The following is a 15,013-nucleotide window of genomic DNA, read 5'->3' on the forward strand; positions in this document are numbered from 1 at the left end:
ATTCGACCGGTGATCGCTAAAGAGGGCCAATGTCAGAGATATTAGCGTCGGGCAGTGTTGACAGTGTCCAGGTGAGCCCAGGCTCCGCGCTAGCCATGACATTGACTACCAAGTCAAGGGTTACAGCTCTTTGTTCGCCATGCTGTTTTTGTTTATCGTTTGCACTTTGGGGATGCAACTGAAAGCAGGGCGCCCACGGCATGGCAAACACATGGGGCGGAGAAGAGCGAGACGTTACGGTGTGGGTAGGTTTTAGAACTTTCTAGCTCAAACTGTCATTATCAGCCTCTTTCCTTCCAGATCTGGAAAGACGTTCTGATGGCTAAGTTCGACAAGAACACCACGAGTCGCGATGAACTGCCTGATAAGAAACAGTGTGGTAAGTGGAAGGTAAGCACATGAAAATCATCATATCGGAAACACATTTGTGTAGATGACTTCTGCAGCTTGTCAACATATCGCACTGCCTTCCGATCTGGTTCTGTTCGACGTTCCACGGCCAAGTGAAATGGGACGGCGCATCTGAGCCGTTTGAGGACCGATGGGATATGGCGAATGAGATACCCAAATCGATTGGCGAACGACCTCGTAACAAGATTACTGGAGAACCATGTAAACGGACATTACGAAGGCTGTGTAAACGGAGCAAATTATGGCTGATGGTTTACGACCTGAACATGTTAATGAGCATAATCTCCGAAAAAAAAGTAAAAGTCGGTTTTGATACCGATGAAATTCATGAAATCTACCCCGCCAACCCCACCTCCCGTACGAAGCTCGCCAAAGTCAATAAACCGCCAAAGCGAACGACAGGCAGTAACAAGCGAAGCAACCTGAGACAAGCAGGCAGACAGCAAGACATTACAAACGTCCTACAGACCTTACAGAAACAATATCCGAGCGATAAACCTGCAAATTTCCTCCTAAGACACTACAGCCAGTCACCTTCATCAAACAAGAACACCATGGCTCCCCCCTCAGCTCTCAACATCGCGACCCAATCGGTCAACCGCCTCGTCAAGGAGGAGTCGTACTACCACAAGGAGCAGACCTCCCAAGAGGCCCGCATCAAGAAGCTCCAAGACGAAATTGCCGCCAACAGCCCCGAGCTGGACAGTAACGCGCCCTACGTTCTCAAGCAGGAGGTACGTTTTCTTAGGTCCCCTTTTCCACCCACCCTAAAACACCGTGCATGAAACATGCAAACCCAAACCCAGAAGCTAGGACATAGTCAACCCTAACCCTTCTTTGTTCATGAACATAGCAAACGGCGCTTGAAGAGACCAAGGCTGTGTTTGGCCCCCTCACCAATAGGATTGCTGAGGCGGTTCAGAAGCTTGAGGAGCAGATTGCTATTTCTGAGAGTGAGGGTTCTGCTTCCGAGGAGGATCTGAAGAAGGCTAAGGAGGCGTTGGAGAATGGTAAGAAGCTGACGGAGAGCGCTTGAGGGGTGAATGTCGAACGGAATGGTTTGGACGAGGAAACGATGGAACCCTTTCTCTAGCAAGTAATTTATTCAATGCGACCTACGGAGTGATTTGGTCCTCGGAGTCTTTAAAGAGGTCATCATTAGGAATTCGCGATGAACCCCAGGTACAATCAAACTTGATTCTAGGCCTATGATGATTATCATAAAAGAGCCGACCGGATCTAACGTACAAAGCTACACCGTGCGTCCCATTTCTCTCATGCCGCCATTCCTTTCTTCTACAACCCTCACGTGGTGTCCATGGTGTCCTCGTCAGCATTGGGACCGTCAACCGTGATCCGCGGCCGCGGCGGGGTTTGGTCCGGCAGAGGCGAAAGAGGACTATCCGGCTCCTCGACTTCCTCCTCATCATCCTTGACCTCAGTCATCTCCACATCAGTGCCCTGTGCCGCCTCATTACCATCACCTCTATCCATAGAACCCTCCCGGCTAGCTTCCTGGCTTGTCGCTTGCGAGTAACCTCCCGAGACGTCATGGGGCGGCTTGAGGAATGACTGGTTCTCATCACCCGGGGCAGGAGTATCGCGCGCCGGTGTCCTCGCGCCAAGTGTCGAGACGGGATGGGGTGTGCCAGCGGCGTCACCGCTCTCGGCTCCGCTCTTGGCTGGTAGTCCGCTATCCGGCCTCGGGGTTGCATTGCCGCTAGAAATGCCGGGCCGTGGGGTCTGTCCGGCGTCCGCCTCGGTGTCGCCAGCACCGCCTTCGTCGTCACCCATGCCTTCGCGGCGCTCCACCTCCTCCTTCTCATCACGGATCAGCCGCCTCAACCGCATGCTCTCATCCATAATCTTGGCAAACTGGTCGCGCCGCTCATGCCACGTGATACCGTAGGTCTCGCTCTCCGTCTTCAACTCGGCAATTTCCTCCTCCAATTTCCTCAAGTTCGCCGCCTGCTCTGCCCTGGTACGCAGTGCAGGGTTGTTGGTGATCTTGTCAGCCAGCTCATCGAACTTCTTGCGCTGCTCGAGTGTGGCGCGGGCCTGCTCTAGTTGAACACGCAACTGGACCGTGTTGTTGCGCACCGCCTGTGCCGTGTTAAGAATGCGCTCACGCTCGGCGACATATCGTTCACGCTCACGCTCGTTGGCAGTCAGAAGAAACTGAAGCCGCGCGATGCTGCTATCAAAGGCGGCAAAGTCCAGGATAATGTCCTCCTTGAGCTGAGCAAGGTCTGATGTGGCTGAGTCGCCGGCCGCAGTGGGCGTCTGGACTTCCTGCTCCGTCGTTCCAGCAGTCGCGCCATTGCCCTCCGGAGGTGGGGTGTGTGCTTGACGAGCTCTCGAGAGGGTCAAGGAGTGAAGAGTGCTGAGACGCTTTGTCACGCGCTTGAAGGGCTTCTCCTCCACGTTCAGAAGTCGTGACTTGTGGAGCTCATTCTCCTCTTTGTCGTCGAGCAAGCCCCAGGAAGCCATCTTGTAGTTGTGGTGTGGTATCGAGGTGCTCGGCGTCAATGCTGGATTGTTTCGATGGACGTGAATATGATTGAGAAGCAGTCCAATAATGCGGGGAAAACCAAAGAGTGAAGTGGAAGTCTTCGACTGCGCCGGACGAGTTCGTGCAATCTGGTGAGTTTCTTTGTTTGTTGAATGTATTAAGGTCAAAGGATTGAAGAGGCTGATAGTCCGATATATGGGTGGAAGACTGACGGTTAGTTACCAATTGTATGGACTGCTGAAACCTGAAGCATGGACCTCTTGGCGGAGAAGGGAGTATTTTCGTTGGTGGATGCACCGCACTGCAGGGCAGGTGGGGGTCACATAATAGTAGCCGTCAAGGTTCCGCTTGCCTGTTCAATAGCATCGAATAGGCTCGACTCCCAGCTGATCGCCAGGTGTACCAAGCATGTACCCCTCGGACATTTTACGCTGCAGCTCTGCTTCGCCCCAGTGGTCTGTGTACTTGGGAGTACATCAGCCAGCTGAGACCTACAAATAGAAACGGACAACTCCAACAGCCAGTCGGTCAACCTCAACCTTAACCTTCACTCCAGATTCTTCTTACACCAAACAACCTAACGGTCGGATCTGGTTACCATATACCATTGGTCGCTTCGAAGACATCCTGAGGGACATTCTTGATTCAATCACAATCGGAATTCTACGAACGAACATACCATCGCTCTATAGCTATCGTCATCCAGCTACTCCTCGTCTCACTTCCCGTTCATTACGTCGTCAACCATCAAAGGGAAGGTTGTGACACGCTGCGGATTACTACACTCTCGTACATCTCCGACTACCAATTGTCCTCGATATTTTTCGACGCCAAATAAACAAATCCCAGACTCCTACCCGTTACCTGAGCATAACAACAAAGAGCCCCTTACTTCGGTCACCATGTCTGGACCACGCTCACTGCTCGACATGGCTCTCAAGCTAGCCATCGATAATGTCCAGGACATCACTTGCCTGGACGACGTGCCACCAAAAATCGCTAGCCAGATCCTCAAAGCCGTCAGAACACCAGAACACCTCCGCACGATTGAGCTCCATAGCGGCGACGAGATCTGCGAGCTGACCGCTGAACACTGGCGCCGCTTCATCCAACGCAAGTACGGACTTCTCCACAACAAGCACCGCTGGGAACCAAGCAATCCGAAATCATGGCACAAAGTCTACGAGAAGTACGGCAAACTTCAAAAGGAGTCAGACGAAGCAGCCACCGAGGCTCTCAGGGCGACGATGGCCGCGGCCAACAGCCAAAAATCATCACGCACAACCACCATTGTCTCTGCCCAAGTCGCTCGCAAGCTGCCGGCCCCCAAGGCCCGTTCTTTCGGACCTGGCTTCCGTGGATTCAGCACCTCCTCAGATCCGCCCATGAAAAGAGCAACCTTCCTGCAAAAGGCCACCAGGGAGGCGAAGCAGGACGCACACCGCCGCAAACTCGCCAAGCCTTCCGTCATGCTGATGGCCAGGAAGACGGAACTCACCCGGGCTCCTGAAAGAATGATTCAAGAGAAGCGTATCCAAAACCAATTCGACGTCGATTCCGCCCCGATCATCGAGGGCCCTCGGATCAGACCCGCAACAAGCTCACGACAACAGAAGGACCGAGAAGCTCGCCTTCTGCTGATCAAGAACGGAGGAGGAAAAAGTGGCAGCTCCGGAATGGCTCCCAATGTGCTGAGCTTTGACGACGACGAGGACGACCACCATTACGACAACGACCACAGCAACAACAGAGGTGCTTCGGGCGGTGACATAGACGATCTTTTCGGCGATATGGACGACGAAGACGCTGGCAGCCCCCCTCCCAAGAGCGCCTCACCCCCTTCCAAACCGAAGCGCGGCCTTCTTTCCGCTAGTCCTGGTGCCAACTCCCGACCACGAGCCGCTGCTGCCAGTGCTAGACCGACCTCTACGAGTGGCTCGCCGCCCTCTGCAAAGCCACAGACCACCACCACCACCAGTCGACCTTCAGCTTCGACATCACATGCTGGCAGCTCAACTAATCCCGGACGCCCTCAGCCTGCGGCATCATCGTCTTCAGGTAGCCGACCTGGAAGCCCGCCTGGGGCTAAGCGCAAGCAGGTGGACATCTTCATGAAGCCTGCCAAGAAAGTTCGTCGAATTTGAGAGGAGGATTTCAAAGGAACAGGGTTGTGGTTAGGAATCAAGGATCCTCGTGTGGTCTTGGGGGGAAGACTCGAGTAGGACTGTTATGGCTGGGAATCAAGGATCCTCGTGTGGTCCTGGGGGAAATACTCGAGCAAGACTGTTATGGCTGGGAATAAAGGATTTAGGGAAGTTATGGAGTTGGGATGCTTATGGGAATTGAGATTGGAAATCTCCTGCTTATCCCTGAAAGAGAAGGGATGGGCGTATATGACTTGGAGGAAGTTCTAGGTACTATATTTACGGTTCGGGAGGATCAACATGTTTATCGTCTGAGCGGTTTGGGATCTTTCATGGGGAAATGGGCGTTATTTTGGAACAACAGAACTACACAGCGGAACGGCTCAGGCCAAATCTACAGTGGGATATGGATGAACAGCGACGTATATGCTTTTCCGCGCGACAATGGAACCACATCTTTGGGACTCCAATCTTCTGACCCGATCTGGTTCAATATCGTGTGATTTGATTACCTGCCTTGAGGTTCCTGTGGAGAGAAGAAATCCTCCCCTAGGTCACACAAGCTTCCTGACGGCAAGTATTTCCCCCGTTATCAGCATTTGCCATTTAGATATGGACGGAGTTCCCACATCTCTTTGCTGTTCTTCCGCCAACGATGTCCCATCCTCAACCTTCCGCGGACCGGTAGCCCAGTCGTTCAAAAACGAGAACTTCCGTATCTGTGTGCCAAAGCACCGCCGTATGTCATCCACTCCATCAATGTGTTGGGTAAATGTCGTTATCTCATTAATTTATGCGTATGTATGTTTCTCGGAACTAAAACGAAAGTTTTTTTCTCGAAAAAGACTACCACCTTCCACCTCTAAGAGCCAAAACGAGATGGAGGGTCGCGCCGCCCTCGAGTTGGTAATCGGTTGCCGTCTTGTCATCGACCCTGTTTTCCGCTATCGTGTCAGACACCAACTTCTACTTCTTGACTTCGACGACTTTCTTTACCAACGCAAAACAGGATGTTGGATGTGATTTAGGTAGGTAGGTAAGGTCAGAAACTTACATCTGCTTTCCGCCAAAGATCAGACGTTGCTGTACGGGAGGGATACCCTCCTTCTCTTCGACCTTCTCCTTGATGTGGGCGACCTGTGTGTAGTTGCCGAATTAGTCGGATGTTCGAACGAGTTCGTAGTCATCTGTCTCCCTCTCCCTGGGCAAAATATATCGTGGTGGTGACAAATCGATCGTTCCGTTTTCGTTTTCGCTTCGCGGCTGGGACGGTCGTCGATTTACTCGCGCGCGAGCGCAAATCTCGACACAAACAAAACCGAACGCACCTTGGTATCGGGCTCAATGTCGAGCTCGATCTCCTTGCCTGTAAGAGTCCGGACCCTTTCGCGAACAAAGGAAAAGAAACGGTTAGCTATGGTACTGACTGGCCACTGGCCCTGAGATCAAGAAGCATAGGCAGCATAGGTAGCTATGCAAGCCGCAATATGCATACTGCCACTGCGACTGTCGGAGGAGGAAAGGCGAGAAAGCTCACTTGATCTGCATCTTAAATAGTTTGCGACTGGTTTGATGGGAGAGAGTTCGCTTCGCTGGGGCGATGGATGGGTGGGGTTTGGTGCTTGAGTTTGGACGGGGTCTTGTCGTCTCTTTATGCGCGCGGATGCGAAGCTTCTGTTGACTCAAGAAGCTCACTGAATCGGGATGGCTGATGTTGGTAATGGAGCGGTTCAAGGAGTTGAGTTTGTCATCGGGGAAAACGGTCACGGTCACTGTTGACGGGCTGGGGAGGGGTGGTGGGGCAGGCACTACCGGCGCGGTTGGCGGTAGGACGAGACTGCCTGGGGTCGGGATGGTAGCCGCTGTTGGACGGGGCTGCCCTGGCTTCTGTTGTTTTGATACCCCTTCGGGTTGCCGGGGCAGCTTCGGTAGCTTCGACAGTGCAGGTGCTCCGAGGTCTAGCGGCCATGGTTACCTCAAGACATGGAGATAAATTGATAATCTGAAAGGTTGAATTTGACATTCAGGTACTCGAGGCTTTTCGCCAACTAAGGTTGGTTTCACTTTTGCTTTTTAATTCAAGGGACGCTATCAGACAAGCACTATTACTGCGCTGCATTTCTACACATGATCGGGTGTCGGTATCTTCAAGTGATCCACCAAGAAGCGTCATCTGCGCTGGGTTGAATAACCGCTTCGTATCACCAACAGAGAGGATGCCTCGCACCCAAAGACGGCCTTTTGCTGACGAGATGTTCATTGAGTATCTTTCGCGAAAGCTCCTTTCCTGAAGATCATCGCTAAATCCGGCCTTTCCGATAGTTCATTAAAGTCTGTTGTACACCTGGGGCTTCCGTGACATCCATAAGATACATATACAGCGGAGATTTCATCCGTCACCTCATGCTCCTCCTCCAATTTCCGAAGGCCTCAGCTTAGTTGTCCTTGGCCCTCCGATCCTCGAAAACATTGAGGCCCAGACCCTCAGAGTCAAGGAGCAGCCTGTTCCTGCCGCCGGCTTCCTGGATAATGTTCGCAATCGCACGCGCATTCTCCAGCTTCTTCAACTCCACATACGACTTGCTCTTCTTGATGGCCTCACCGATGAGCTCCGCAGAACGGGCCTCACCCTGGGCCTTGACCACCATAGCCTGCTTCTCTTGACGCGCCTTGTCGACAATGAATGCTGCCCGCTGCGCCTCTTGCTGTGCGACCTGCTTGGCCTCGACTGCCGCCGTGAACTCGGGGGAGAATGCGAGGTGCTGCGATATGGTTAGCCAAAGATATCCACGACGCAAAAGAATTGGTGCGGGAAACGTACTGTAAGCGAGACATCGTCCAGAAGGATGTTGAACCGGGCCGCACGCCTTGCCAGGTTCTCACGAACAAGCTTGGCAACCATCTCTCTTTGGGTGATCAATTGACTGGCGTTGAATTGCGCGACAACGCTCTTGAGAACCTCGTTGACGATCGAAGGAAGAACGCGCTCATCGTAGTCGGTACCGAGGGTACGGTAAATCTGGGGCAAAGCCGTGATTTCGGGTCTCGAGAGGACACGGCAGGTAATGTTGACCATCTGCAAATCCTTGGTACCGGTCAAGGAGGAAACGTTTCTGGGCTTCGCGCGGACATCGTAGACGACGGGGGTCTCGAACCAGGGGATCATAATATGGGTTCCTATTCAACTGGTCAGAAAACCGGGAAGCCTAGCGATATCGAGGCCGGGCGAAGAAAGCAGACGAACCTTCACCATAGATCTCCTTGCTGACACCATTAACTCTCCTGTACTTGATCGCTCTGTGACCACCGTCGACGTTGAACAAGGAGTTCGAAAGGACCCAGGCACCACCACCAAGAAGGGCGAAACCGGTCAAAGCAGGACCCAAACCGCGGGGAGGGATGGGTGGCCTGCCACCGGGGAAACCGCCGCCGCCGCGAGACCGGGCAGTCTGCTGAATCTTGTTCAGGAGGTCCTGATATGGGTTGTTCGACATGCTGGGCTGTTGTGAAATAATAGGCGGCCCAGTGGTGATTTGGAGTAGGATACCTAGGTTGGTTGACAGAGGTGCCAGGTGGTGGGGAAAGATGGGAATGAAGTCGTCACGATAGCTTGCCCGAGCTTTTCGTAGGTCCTCACTGAGCTTCGGAGCCAAGACCACTCACAAGCAGGACCGCAAGCGTGTGCAGTTGCTGGGGCGCATCACTAAAATCCACCTGCCATTTGCCTACCCCACGCTGGCGCAACATCACTTTACCGCCTGCCTCGCCTGGTCAAGCACAGACCACCCGCTCACGTGGGTCGCTCACTTGTCGCGACCTTGATGGATCGGAGCTCGGGCCAAGTATCCACCCCCGCGACGTAGCCCCTGCGTTCCAACGTCTCGCAGGCGACAGCGACAGAGGCTCCAATTTTTGACATCTGCAAATCCAGAACACCAAACTTCCACTTGCAACCACCAAGAGTTGACTTCATTCCCAGAACGTCTTTCCATTGTCAGAGTATTGTCACCACCACCAACCACCAATTCTACAAATCGACGGTATTTGGCAGCGGGCTTGGGGCTTTGAAACTGAAGAGAAAAGGCTAAAGAGGACCCAATTGCTACGGTGCACCTCAGGTAGTCTAACTACGACTGTGTTAACTTCCATCTCATCCATCTGCCAAAGTTCGCTGTTCCTGCGCGGTCCCTATTGTTCGCATCGATCCATCCCAATTCTTGGTTGTCCATCCCACCTGTCCAACATCTGGTTCGCTTGGTGATTCCCATTCGATCAGCCCACACAGCTCGCAGTCAAACTCACGCAGCATTGTGCCTCTCCATCCTCAGTAGCGCTACTGCTAGAGACTTTGCGCTTCGTACAACAGTTTTGCTCGACCGTGAACGCGCGCATCGCCATGTCGACACGCCAACCTTCACGTGTGGTCTTCGTGGGAAACATTCCTTACGGTACGCAAACAACCACTTGTTTCTGGATCAGAGGACGACCATCCATAAAAGCCCATTCACTGACTGGAACCATACAGGCCTTACCGAAGAGCAGATAACCGAAATCTTTAGCGGCGCCGGACGGGTCCTCAACTTTCGCCTTGTCTATGACCGCGAGACTGGAAGGCCAAAGGGTTTTGGATTCGCAGAATTTCCCGACTACGGTGCGTATCCCTCTCTATATTAAGTCTCCTTCTCCCGCGCGCATACACTGATCACCTTCCCTCAATCTCTAGATTCCGCCGCATCAGCCGTACGAAACCTGAACGACCACGAGATCATGGGTCGCAAGCTGCGTGTCGATTTCAGCAACGAGACCGTCAGCGACGAAGACGGCGGTAGAGATCGTGATGGCGGGGTATGGCACCAACAACTCACACTCACCTTTCTTTCATATCCAGTTCACTGACCAGGACGTCTTGATTAGCCGAACCAGAACGCCTCCGGCAGCTACGCTCAACCTCCCAACGGGGGAGGCTACAACGCCGCTCCCCCCGCCAGCGCCGCGCCTCCCGCTCTTGGCCCCTTGCCCCAAGGCAAAGATCTCCCTCCGGACGTCACCTGCACCGACGCCATCTCTCGCACCCTCAACACCCTTCCCCCGGCGCAGCTCCTCGACATCCTCCAGCAGATGAAGACACTGGCTACGAACGATCCTGCTAGGGCCACGGAACTTCTCAACCAAGCGCCCCAGCTGAGCTACGCAATATTCCAAGCGCTCCTTGTCATGGGCCTGGTCTCGCCGGACGCCATCAACTCGGTTCTCGACAACCCGGCCGCTGCTGCTGCTCCTCCTATGGGTGCCTCCGTCGTCCCCAACCCCATGGGTGGTGCTCCGTACGGAGCTTATCCCGGCGCCACAGCCACCCCGCCTGTCGCTCCCGGCCCCGCTGGCGGTTACGCAGCACCACCTGTCGCTGCTGCTCCTGCCCCGGCTCCGGCTGCTGCCGCCCCCGGGCAGGATCCAGAGGCGCTGATGCGTGCTGTTATGGAGCTTCCGCAGGAGATGATTGACCAGCTGCCGGATGCGGAGAGGCAGCAGATTTTGGCGCTTCGCGCTCAGTTTTCTGCTCAGGGCCTACGTTAATGACAGACGGATGATTCAACCAGTCAGTTTTCCATGAACATGGGCAACGAAATGTCGGGGGGGCTCATGTTCTTGTTTTTCTCTCATCATGCATTTTTGTATAGGCTGGTCAGGCGTTATGGTGGCGGCGGTCGGTTTCACACGCTAAATGGGAGCATTGCAAAGGTTTAATAGAAAAGGATAAATGTCAGTGAATTTAACATCCACATTCGGATGTTGAGGAATGAAGGGTTCCGTAATAGGAAACAGTGTCCTTGACTCCCACAACTCCAATGGGGTATGTAGTACACATAGATCTGGAATTTTTTGAGTTGACAGCCTATGTGGTGGAATACATGCCTCTAAAGACTTTCGCTTTCATTCCCTTAAATTTATTTGTTCACCCAAACCACGCAGAAAAGACAGACATTCGACCTCAACACCACAAAAATGCCATCACCCACCCAACAACGCGTGTCATTCTTGCTGTTGCTCTACCCTACTCCCTTATTAACCAAACGCTGTCATGTCATGTAAACTAGATACCAAAAAAAAGAAAAACCCGTAAGGACATCCGCTTTCTCTGCTCTGTACATACAAGATACTTGCGTGATAGTTCGTAAAATGTTCGTTAAACACATACACTTCATGAAATCCTCCTCATCCTCCCCAGACTTTGCTTGCGCCCTTTATACAATCTTATAAACCCGCTTCGCAATGAGATAGCAACCGAACCCGAAGAGCAATAGTCCTGCCGTGATGGCCGTGAACCACTTGAGGTCGTTCTCAATCCCTTGCCCGGGAACCCAGACGTTCATACCCCAGAGGCCGGTGACGATGTTCATCGGTAACACAATGGTACCGAGGACGGTCAGTCTGCCGAGCACGTCGGCTGTTTGCTCCTGTCGCTCGTTCATGCGGATGTTGATTTGCGCTAGGTAGTTGGCGTGTGATCGTGCTAGGATTCTAAGTTGAATGAATATTAGTATCTTGGATTTGAACCTGCTAGAGAGTAATGACTGGTGGAGAGCAATTGGATTACTAGGGAGATACTTACTTCTCATAGTGACTCAGGTTCGAAGTCATGGTCACAATATGATCCTGAATGTCACCCAAGTATAGACCGATCTCCGACCGAGGCGCCACCTCCCAATGCTCGTTGCAACGCTTTGCGAAGCTCTTGATGACGTCGGCCTTGTTGCCGAGCAGCCTATAGAGCGACATCACCTTTTTGCGGCAGTCGCCCACGCGTCTGAGCATGTCGCGTCCAGCTTCGGCCGATGTTGCGTCGCCGGCCTCGGACTTTTCTCTGAGATTATCCGTTGGAAAATTTGGATCGTCTTCCGAGTGCAGTAGCAAAATGGCAGCGTCGATATCGTCGACTTCATCCTCGATGTTATGAATCAGCGGACCAAAAACATCGGTGATGTCGTCGATAATGGCGTACGATATCCAGTCCGATGAGAGGATGAGATAGTCGCGCAGCTGACGAATACGTCGACGTACGTTGGCCGGGTGCGGTGTTTGGGAGAAGTGGAAGCTTAGAACGCCCTCGCGGAACACGACCACGTACATGTTGACGGGCTCCAAAAAGTTGTCACTTGTTGAATCCTGGTCGAATGAACGATAGTTGACGAAGTAATATTGCCGGAAAAGTTCAACCTTTTCGCGGGCTTCTTGCATCATGATATCTTCAGCTGTGAGTGGATGGATACCAAATGCCTTGGAGATAACCTTCATCTCTTGTTCGGTCGGGCTATAGATATCCAGCCACCACACTGGCCGGTCTCCGTATTTTGGTGGCTTGCTTGTCTTTTCCGTCGGTGGCGACTTGTAACGTTCCGGAGATTTGGCATCTGTTGGCGTATGCTCTCCCGAGGTACGTTTCGACTCCGTGAGTGTTGTTCCGGCGTTCGAGCCACGATCTCTCCGAGCGTCGAAGAAGCCTTGGGTAGTGGTAGCAAGCGATGGCTGCCGGCTTGGAATCCTTGGGTCACCGTTCTGGCCTCCCAGGACTTCATCTAGAGCGACATGACGCTGATCCTCTTCATCGTCTTCGTCATCAGAGGAATCTGAAAGGACTCGTGGATCGGGGATGAACAGCTGTTTGAAGGAGAGTCCTGGTTGGACCAGTTCTGAAATTGTCTGGCTGTGGATAGTACTCTGGAACTCTTCATTGAAGTATGTGAAGCGATAAGGAGCATCCTCCTGAGCCCGGTACCAGCCACGGTGGACTGGCCTTAGTCGTCCGTTAATCAACTGAGGTTCCGTGATCTTCTTTGCACGGCCCTCCTCACTTCTGCCTTCCTTCTCATACCTGCTCCATTCCTCCAAGATAGCAAGATCCGGCCATTTGCTGCGCCGTCTTCTCTTCATGCGATACGCAGTGGGATCCCGAGTGCGAAGATCTTCGTCAGCAATTTCAGAGAGGCCATCCTGGGGAAAGCACACGTCCTCCTCAGCTTGTAATGCGATTGTATGTCGTCGTTCCATGGATCCTCCCAAGTTGCTCTCTTCGTTTAGTGTTCGCCTGCCAGGGGAATGCGGCATGGAGTCGCTCTCTTCCCGTAGCATAATGTCGCCGAAGCTCATGCTCATATCGCGATCGGTCGCGCGCATGAGAGGACTTCCAGGCACTGATGGAGGATAGTTGACATTATAGCCTTCTGTGCCGGTTGCGCCAAGTGATGTGACCCGCCTCTTCTTGCTGCTGTCCCTGCTTGATTCACGACGACTGGCGGCTGAAGCCCTTCGCGCGGTGTCGTTAGAACCATAACCTGTATAGCCTTCGCTTCTCTGAAATACGGAACTAGAGAGAAGGGGTGCTCCTTCGTGCTCGTCTTCGCTGTTGTTGCTGCTGGCCACCACTGTTTTAAGCCTGCTCGCGACCTGTGGTGTTGTCAAATGCGAACTTTGCGTCACTAACATCGATGGCCGTCTGGGTCGTATGAATGGTTGTTGTTCTCTATAACCATAACATGGGTAAGCATCTGCCAAACACATACTCGAAGATGACAGAAACCCACCTATGATCCAAAAGCGCCTCGCTATCAATGCTTGTATTGCTGAAGTTGTTTCCGGGCCGCGAATAGAAGCCGTTTCTGGCTTCCGCAAGCACCTCGTCATTCATGCTCTCCTGGGCCATATCCTCTGAGGTGACGCCGAAAGACTTTCTTCTATTCTTCTTCTTCTTGCCCGCTCTATGGTTCTTTCTTCTCCGAGATGGTTGGTTCTGGGGAGGTTGGCCTGCGGATGGCCCCGAGTTCGACTCTGAGGCATCATGCCGTGGGGGGATATTTTGATCCATGGTGTTGGTGAATCTGTAGATGACTAGGTGGGTGGCTGGTGGATGATTGTTGGTTGGCCTGAATGAATGGGTCCCCTCTGTCCAGGGAAGCTAACAAGACGGAAAACCACGTTCCTAATCAATTAGTGGAACAGGCGACTTTAGCTCCGCCGATTGCCGAAGCTGAAAGAAGCTCCAGATGAAGTTGTGGTATGGGATTGAAAGCATGCCGGTTTGTGCCAGGCGCAAAAGTGTGGTGACCTTGGGACGAAAGAGATGACGTGAGTAGAGCCAGTAGGCGGGCACGGGCGCAATGGCAACTCGGTTGCGATGCAGCAGGCAAACGGCCTAGCTGGGAATTGTATGGCAGCAGGAGCAACAAATGTTCGGATCCACGTCAATACGAAAAAGCCGTGGCACCTCTGGAATCAGGTACTAGGCCAATATCTTATCGAAGGCGGTGCGACTCGGTGTTGTGGTCATCGAAGCCCTACACTCGAACGTGGATGTCGACAACGGGACCCTCGAGAGACGACGACGTACCACCGAGTGCCGCTGTTCAGAAGGTATCGGAATGATGCGTAGGTACCTGTATCAGTAACAGCGGAGGTATGGACTCGGACGCTGCTCTGCATGGGAAACAGAAACGACACGAGACGGGAGCGAAAGTTCTTGAAACGGCGGGCTTCGACGGGATTGGAACAGCCCGAGACAATTGAGCTATGAGCCTATGACGGGCTTCTGTGCCGGCGCCTTCCTTCGACTGACCGTGACAAGAAGACTTGACAACTTCCATTCCCGGTGATGTCAACCCAAGCAGGGATCCATTGTATTACTGCCGGTCAGCCGGTGATTGGACAGCTGTGTAGCCACCATCCCAACGTCGCTAACGATGATCAAGTACCTGTGGAACGAGAAACGCAGCAAAACGCACCTGTAAGCTGTTTACAGGGTACTTCGCTGTCAGTCATGTCGGGTAGGTCAACGGCTATGGCCGCAGTGGGTGACCCACAGACACACAACTTCTCCGCTGTGGAGGGTGAAGAACCCCTCAAAAGCTTGATCATGGCATCGGGTTCTTTGCGATCATGTTGGAGTTTCAACCGA

The 15,013-nt window shown here is 53.0% G+C and overlaps 7 protein-coding genes across 7 annotated transcripts; 3 read left to right on the plus strand and 4 right to left on the minus strand.

The window, feature by feature from the left end:
- The first annotated feature begins 312 nt into the window (after positions 1-312).
- B0H65DRAFT_450522 (tubulin binding cofactor A) lies at positions 313-1,572 on the plus strand. Its single transcript, XM_062826007.1, has 2 exons — positions 313-1,145; positions 1,265-1,572. The coding sequence occupies exons 1-2, from the start codon at positions 549-551 to the stop codon at positions 1,445-1,447; spliced, it is 780 nt and encodes a 259-aa protein (XP_062686416.1). The 5' UTR covers positions 313-548; the 3' UTR covers positions 1,448-1,572.
- Positions 1,573-3,213, minus strand: B0H65DRAFT_450524 (Tho complex subunit 7-domain-containing protein). Its single transcript, XM_062826008.1, has one exon. The coding sequence runs from the start codon at positions 2,899-2,901 to the stop codon at positions 1,717-1,719; it is 1,185 nt and encodes a 394-aa protein (XP_062686417.1). The 5' UTR covers positions 2,902-3,213; the 3' UTR covers positions 1,573-1,716.
- Positions 3,214-3,444: 231 nt separating this feature from the next.
- On the plus strand, positions 3,445-5,230 carry B0H65DRAFT_450525 (uncharacterized protein). Its single transcript, XM_062826009.1, has one exon. The coding sequence runs from the start codon at positions 3,826-3,828 to the stop codon at positions 5,065-5,067; it is 1,242 nt and encodes a 413-aa protein (XP_062686418.1). The 5' UTR covers positions 3,445-3,825; the 3' UTR covers positions 5,068-5,230.
- Positions 5,231-5,913: 683 nt separating this feature from the next.
- On the minus strand, positions 5,914-6,452 carry B0H65DRAFT_414466 (ubiquitin-related domain-containing protein; the record flags this gene model as incomplete). Its single annotated transcript, XM_062823918.1, has 3 exons — positions 5,914-6,001; positions 6,122-6,204; positions 6,396-6,452. Coding segments are annotated over 3 exons (228 nt in total), but the record flags the coding sequence as incomplete, so codon positions are not given.
- Positions 6,453-7,120: 668 nt separating this feature from the next.
- On the minus strand, positions 7,121-8,759 carry B0H65DRAFT_450532 (prohibitin-2). The gene is made up of 3 exons (XM_062826010.1): positions 8,312-8,759; positions 7,889-8,244; positions 7,121-7,829 (listed from the first exon to the last, which is right to left on the minus strand). The coding sequence occupies exons 1-3, from the start codon at positions 8,559-8,561 to the stop codon at positions 7,503-7,505; spliced, it is 933 nt and encodes a 310-aa protein (XP_062686420.1). The 5' UTR covers positions 8,562-8,759; the 3' UTR covers positions 7,121-7,502.
- Positions 8,760-9,309: 550 nt separating this feature from the next.
- Positions 9,310-10,777, plus strand: B0H65DRAFT_33515 (uncharacterized protein). Its single transcript, XM_062823555.1, has 4 exons — positions 9,310-9,515; positions 9,593-9,718; positions 9,791-9,912; positions 9,982-10,777. The coding sequence occupies exons 1-4, from the start codon at positions 9,464-9,466 to the stop codon at positions 10,639-10,641; spliced, it is 960 nt and encodes a 319-aa protein (XP_062686421.1). The 5' UTR covers positions 9,310-9,463; the 3' UTR covers positions 10,642-10,777.
- Positions 10,778-11,235: 458 nt separating this feature from the next.
- Positions 11,236-14,081, minus strand: B0H65DRAFT_33508 (uncharacterized protein). Its single transcript, XM_062823554.1, has 3 exons — positions 13,647-14,081; positions 11,678-13,585; positions 11,236-11,586 (listed from the first exon to the last, which is right to left on the minus strand). The coding sequence occupies exons 1-3, from the start codon at positions 13,925-13,927 to the stop codon at positions 11,310-11,312; spliced, it is 2,466 nt and encodes an 821-aa protein (XP_062686422.1). The 5' UTR covers positions 13,928-14,081; the 3' UTR covers positions 11,236-11,309.
- Between the last annotated feature and the right edge of the window lie 932 nt (positions 14,082-15,013).

Source organism: Neurospora tetraspora (assembly GCF_033439725.1).
Source record: "Neurospora tetraspora strain CBS 560.94 chromosome Unknown B0H65scaffold_1, whole genome shotgun sequence".
NCBI classification, from domain to species: domain Eukaryota; kingdom Fungi; phylum Ascomycota; class Sordariomycetes; order Sordariales; family Sordariaceae; genus Neurospora; species Neurospora tetraspora.